Source organism: Gopherus evgoodei, unplaced genomic scaffold, assembly GCF_007399415.2.
Source record: "Gopherus evgoodei ecotype Sinaloan lineage unplaced genomic scaffold, rGopEvg1_v1.p scaffold_53_arrow_ctg1, whole genome shotgun sequence".
NCBI lineage: Eukaryota > Metazoa > Chordata > Testudines > Testudinidae > Gopherus > Gopherus evgoodei.
Window position 1 is genome coordinate 880,477 of NW_022060074.1, and position 6,518 is coordinate 886,994.

Here is a 6,518-nt window from a genome sequence, read left to right on the forward strand (position 1 = left end):
GGAGAAGACACAGATTGTAAAGCTGATTAATTGACAATTCTTGAAGCATAAGTTGCGGGATCACAGGGGCTGTGGGGCCTGTCCCTGTCAGTTTCCCAGTCACCTCTGGGTGGTGTTACAGAGCTGCAGGAAGAGCTGGATATAACCCCCCCACTGCTCTACCCAGCCCCACAGCACCCCTGTGCTGCCATCCACCACCCTCTCCCAGCTGTGTCCCCCAGACCCCAGCAACGTGGGGCCCATACCCAGTACCAAGAGAGTCTATGACCACCCTGGCTGGTGAGGGGCTGCCGGCTCCGATCTCCGTGCAGCTCGCACCCAGGAAGTACAACCCATACCCGGAGGGGTGTACTGCTGCTATGTTAGCTCAGGCAAGCATCCGTGCTGGGGACGGACTGACCTGGATGGGAGCCCCAGGGGGCAGGTCACAGGGCTGGCAGCAGGAGCCCAGCAAGGAGCGGTGCAATCAGAGCCAGTGCTAGGCATGAGCAGACTAAGCCATTGCTGAGGGACCCCAGTGGGGTAGTACCGGCGCTGAGTACAGCAGGAGAGAAGGCAGAGGGGCCAGCGCTGCCTGTAACCTCCTGGATCCACTCGGCATAGACCGAAACCCGGGAGTACACGCCTGGGTGGGGGGGTGGGAAGGCTGTGCAGTTAATCCCCCAGCTGACGATCCCAGCCAAGATGAAGCTGTTTCCCTCTGGACAGACCAGAGGCCCCCCAGAGTCACCCTAGGGAAAAGAGATTGATCTGCTGGCAACGCTCCTACTAATACAGCCCAAAATGCCGTTAGTCTTCTTGGCAACAAGGGCACGCTGTTGACTCATATCCAGCTTCTCGTCCACTGTAACCCCTAGGTCCTTTTCTGCAGAACTGCTGCTTAGCCACTCGGTCCCTAGTCTGTAACAGTGCATGGGATTCCTCCGTCTTCAGTGCAAGACTCTGCACTTGTCCTTGCTGAACCTCATCAGGTTTCTTTTGGCCCAATCCTCTAATTTGTTTAGGTCTCTCTGTATCCTCTTCCTACTCTCCAGCGTATCTACCACTCCTCCCAGTTTAGTGTCATCTGCAGATTTGCTGAGAGTGCAGTCCACGCCATCCTCCAGATTATTAAAGAAGATATTGAACAAAACCAGTCCCAGGACTGACCCTTGGGACACTCCGCTTGAAACTGGCTGCCAACTAGACATGGAGCCATTGATCACTACCCGCTGAGCCCGACGATCTAGCCAGCTTTCTATCCATCTTATAGTCCATTCATCCAGCCCATACTTCTTTAACTTGCCAGCAAGAATACTGTGGGAGACCGTGTCAAAAGCTTTGCTAAAGTCAAGGACTAACATATCCACTGCTTTCCCCTCATCCACAGACCCAGTTATCTCCTCATAGAAGGCAATTAGGCAAAACATCCCAGAATGGGCCTTTTGGGGAAACAGGTGAGGAAGGGGTACATTTGAAAAATGTGCCAGATAATTTCAAGCAGCCCCAGGGCTGCCCTCCCAAGCCAGGTAGTTCACCTTGCAGGGGCCACTACGAGCATCTTGGGCCCTAGCGCACAGCCTTGTGGGTTGGTTCCAACGTTTGCATCTCCCTATGAGCTTTTCGCAGGTCGACACATCGAAGAGAGAAACCTGCAGCTGCTGAAGTGTCCGGGGCGGCAGAAGCACATCTAGAATGAGAGAGCTGGGGATGGAGCCACTGGGAGGCTGAGGCAAAGGGAAAGGAGGGGGACACGCTGGAAAAAATCTCTACCAGTGCGGCCGAGCATGTGAGCAATGTCACCATCTAGGGGCTGCAGCTCACTATGCGCATAGAAGTCACACGAGAAATTCTTCATGTCTGTGGGGCTGGGCAGCGCTGCCCCCTTTTGGAGATGATCAAGACTGTGAGCGTGTGTGTGCAGTTTCCCTCTTGTGGCTACACACCCCTGTGTGTTCAGAGCTCCAGGGAAGGGCTCACAAATTCTGAAGACATTAGACTTCCCCAGGGATAGGGACTGAATACCAGTGCCCCCCAGTCACCCATTAGCCCCACCAAGCTCCCCTCACCTCCACACCCCCATCCGATGTGGCCCCAGCCAGTGACCCAGCACTTTTCCCCTGCTGGGAACTGGGTGGAGGAACCCGTCAGGGAGATGGGGCGGATGGTGCCCGTGAAGTTGATAGGTTCCGTCAGCTGCACCAGGGCAACATTGAGGACGAGTATGCTTGGGTTGTAGTCGGAATGCCTGACAATGCGACGCATGGGGGACGGGATCCGAGTCGGGGGGGCGGGGGGTTGGAGAGCTGGTACTCTCCCAGGTTCATGCGATAGGCAGTGATAGGGGTAGAGCTGAGAGAGAGGGGACAACACCCCTAGGGTTACCATATTTCGAGTTCCCCAGAAGAGGACCCAGCCGGGGGAGGCAGGAATCGGAGGGGTGGCACAGTTGGGGGTATCGGAGGGGGATGTGTGTACTATGAGGCAGTATTTCAGGGTGCTGGTGGGGGTACTTGAGGCCTCACTCTCGAGGTGGAGGGCAGCTCAAGCTCATCAGCATCTCTCAGCTCCGCTTACCTGGCAGGCTGGCCAGGCCACGGTGGGCCAGATCTGGCAGCCGCGGATGCAGGGTAGGGACCAATCGGGGAACGAAGACAGCTGTTTCTGAGCTGCAATGTCCGCTCCGCAAAAATCCTCTTCTTTGAAAAATCCACCAGGACAGAGAGCAGGAGATCAAAAATTAAGAAATGTCCAGCTCAAGGCCACAAAGGAAGTCTGCAGTGGAGGCGAAATTTAAACTAAGACCCCTCAAGTCTTAGGCAAGTTCGATAACCTCTGGATCATCCTTCCTTTCTCCTGTGTCTGTCTAATGACGTGTTTCTGTCTATCTAACCCCAGACATAACCATGTCTCTGTCTATCTATCGCCATAGAAAAACATCCGTCTGTCTAGTGTCTACCTGTCTATCACCTTTTCATAATTAAACCAGGAGCTATGCTATGTATAAGAAGTCAATTAAAACCACAAACTAGGAATAAACTCAGATAAGTTCAATAACCAGCATTCTTGTTGAAATCAGTAAGATTACATTCACACTGGTTCACTGTATATTAACTGAGGAGATATGAATGAAGAGCAAAGTTAAGCAGTGGGAGCTGAATTAAAACGATGGGTGAGACCCGCATGCCTGCTCTGGCTTCTTGCACAGCCTAAAACTGGAGTTCTGCAATGGGGAAGCAGAGGCAGCAAGTGAGTTTGGAAAAGCTTCCACCTCCAAAGGAAAGGACCCTAATGAATACTAAGTAAAACATCTCCCTCTCGCCCGGGCTCACATGCAGTATCATATCATCCTGTGCAATCTACACCTCAGCTCCTACCTACTACTTGGGAGCACCTTGGCTCCTACCATTTTCAGGGCATCCAGAGAAATGGACCCCTGAGCCCCAGAAGGAAATGCAAGGGAAGCCCTGAGCCCCCATGGCAGATGAAAGGCAGAACCCCCAAGCTCAGACACCCATAGCTCAGGCAGGAGTGGGGAGGGGCATGAAAGTCCTGAACACGGTGCTCCAGCACTGGCTAACCCCATGGGAGGCCAGAAGCTCTGAGTCCAGACACCCAGAGACATGACTGGAGCGGAAGTTGCCAAGACCAAAGCCCTGAGCCCAACACCGGGCTGATGCAGCGCACTCACTTCTGCATTGCCTCTGCAGGTGCATCTGATATCCCCATGGAGAGGAAGCCCTGTCCCCAGCCAGCAGACAAACAGCTAGGAGGCCCCTGCTGGGTTCTCCTGGCTGGGGGGGTCCCAGCAGGACAGGGAGATTGAATATCACGGAGCAAGGCTAATTCGATCTAGCCACAAAAGGCACAACAAGAACCAACAGCTGCCAGCTGAAACCAGAGAAATTCAAATGAGACGTAGGCACCCATTTCTGACAGTGTGGGAGACTAGCCCCTGGAACAAATTACCCACTGGACAGGTGGAGTCTCTGTTTCCTGGTGTCTTCACGTCACAACTGCCTGTCACTCTGGAAGGTGCCTTTTAGTGACTTACAAGAATTGGGCTTAATATGGTGCAAAGTGTGTGAAATTTCATAGCCTGTGAAATAGAGGCCACATTGGGAGATCGAATTGTTTCATAACCTCTATGAAAAGCTCAGTGTGGGGTGAGGAACAGACTCTTCTGTTTTACTGCATAGCCTGCTTGCTCCCCAGAATCAATAATGAGCAAGTGAGGTGATCAGGGGTGCAACTCAAACATCCAGCCGGGCTGGCCAGGGGCAGACATCAGGCCTGCCAGGGAAAGGTGGGTGTGGCAGTGACTTCACAAGGGCCTTTGGCAGGAACTCAGCCTATTGGGCAAAGATGATGAGGCAGCTGTGACCTCACAGAGCTCCCTTGACAACAACCAGGTAGGACAGGGATGCGGGGCAGGGGGAACCTCGGAGAGCCCTGTAGCCTTGCTGCAGCAAGCCTCCATCTCATGGTCTCTCACTGAGGACCAAGAGACGTTGGTGTGCAGGAGATTCAGTGCGTGTGTTTGTCATTCCTGTGTGGATTTTTATCAAAGACATTGTCATCTGTGTAGAAGGTAAGAAAAATATAGGCTCTAGGTAGAGATACAAGATAGGGGACTCTATCCTAGCAGATTCAAAGGCATCACCACCCTCCTAGTGAAAAAGTTTTTCCTAATATCCAAGCCTTCCACACTGCAACTTGAGAGCATTGCTGCTTGTTCTATCATCTGCCAGCTCTAAGATTTCATAAGAATCCATCTTTTATTAGGAAAATAATTCAAAAATGCAAATACACAAAACTTTGAGTGAAATCTACCCATCCTGATCTTTAGTGTCTGGGAGTGTGGGCCTTGGGGGCCAGACTGAGACCCTCATGGGCCAATAACACCCAGGAAGCTAGTAAAATAATTCCAGTTCTCTTAGCATCCAAGCCTCCCTAATCCAAGGAACACCCGAGGTCTGTGGGAGACAGAGGGATGCTGAGAATGTCTAACTCATGACTGAAAATACAGAGATGTGTTATTGGCTTTGATTGGGGGACAAGAAACAAATCCGTTGGGATTCTTGCCCCAAACAACAATCGCCCATTGTCCTTTAGCACACGAAGGTCCTAACACACCTGACTTGCTCAAATCTCTCTCCTGCTAGGAGTGAGAGAATTTTCTCCATCCCCCATGAAACCGAGGGAAAGAGAAAAGAAGTGAACTCTCTTTCGTCACACAGCAAGGTCATGCCAGAGAAGCATAAGAAAGAAGTTGTATCAAAATGTTTTGCATTTCAAACTAACTGATTTCTTAAACAAAGGCAATTTGATGTGTGGTTAGTGAACTGAAATGATACATTCTTGTCTCCACATGTTTCCAGATTGATGAACCAGTAGATCTATCTCCTAGTTTTTATCCATAAATTGAGGGAGGAAAACAAGTTTGCCTGTTTTGTGAATTCCCAATGGCTTTCTTGAATTTCAACAAACTAGTCGATTGAACTGAACGATTTGAATAAATTGAAAGGAAGACAATATTTTCTGCACCTTTCAAGGAAGCTTCTGCTGCCCAAACCTGGGTTAGCATTTCAGCTAACTTTGCTTCCAGGGCCTTAGCTATCATATCAGTGGTGCAACAGTCTGAGAAACTTGGCAATGGACATTCTCTACTGAATGTTATTTTTTCTCTTCTATTTAAATTATTTAAAAGATTCTCATAAATTTGGCCCTTCTCAGAGGTTGTCAATTTCAAATGTAATTCTGACAGTGAGGGAGATTAGCCACTGGAACAAATTACCCAATGGAGAGGTAGAGTCTCTGTTTCCTGGTGTCCTACCATCATAACTGCTTGGGAAGGTGCCTTTTAGTGAATTACAAGCAATTGGGCTTAATAGAGTGCTAAGAGTGTGAAATTTCATAGCCAGTGAAATAGAGGCCACATTAGGAGACTAAATTGTTTCACGACCAATGCCTCTATGAAAAACTCAGTGTCGGGTGCGGAACAGACTGTGCTGTTTTACTGGATAGCCTGCCTGCTCCCCAGAATCAATAATGAGCAAGTGGGGTGATCCAGGGTGCAGCTCAACATCCAGCTGGGCTGGCCAGGGGCAGACATCAGGCCTGCCAGGGAAAGGTGGGTGTGGCAGTGACTTCACAAAGGCCATTGGCAGGAACACAGCCCATTGAGCAAAGACAATTAGTTGGGAATTGGTCCTGCTTTGAGCAGGGGGTTGGACTAGATACCTCCTGAGGTCCCTTCCAACCCTGATAGTCTATGATTCTATGAATGAGGCGTCTGTGACCTCACAGAGCTCCCTTGACAACAGCCAGGCAGGACAGGGATGCAGGGCAGGGGGAACCTGGGAGAGCTCTGTAGCCTTGCTGCAGCAAGCCTCCATCTTCATTTTACCAGACAAAGATTATGAGCAGACAATGGCTGGAAGTTGAAGCTAGACCAATACACATTGGAAATAAGGCGAGGAGCATTTTTAACGTCAGAGTTTGGAGCAATTCACTGAGGGTTGTGCTGGATTTTCCAT

The 6,518-nt window shown here is 50.5% G+C and overlaps 1 protein-coding gene across 1 annotated transcript; it reads right to left on the minus strand.

Moving 5' to 3' along the window:
* Positions 1-425: 425 nt before the first annotated feature.
* LOC115643237 (transmembrane protease serine 9-like) lies at positions 426-3,708 on the minus strand. Its single transcript, XM_030547127.1, is given in 5 exon segments — positions 426-731; positions 1,518-1,669; positions 2,049-2,268; positions 2,271-2,331; positions 3,671-3,708. Coding segments are annotated over 5 exon segments (777 nt in total).
* Positions 3,709-6,518: the final 2,810 nt, after the last annotated feature.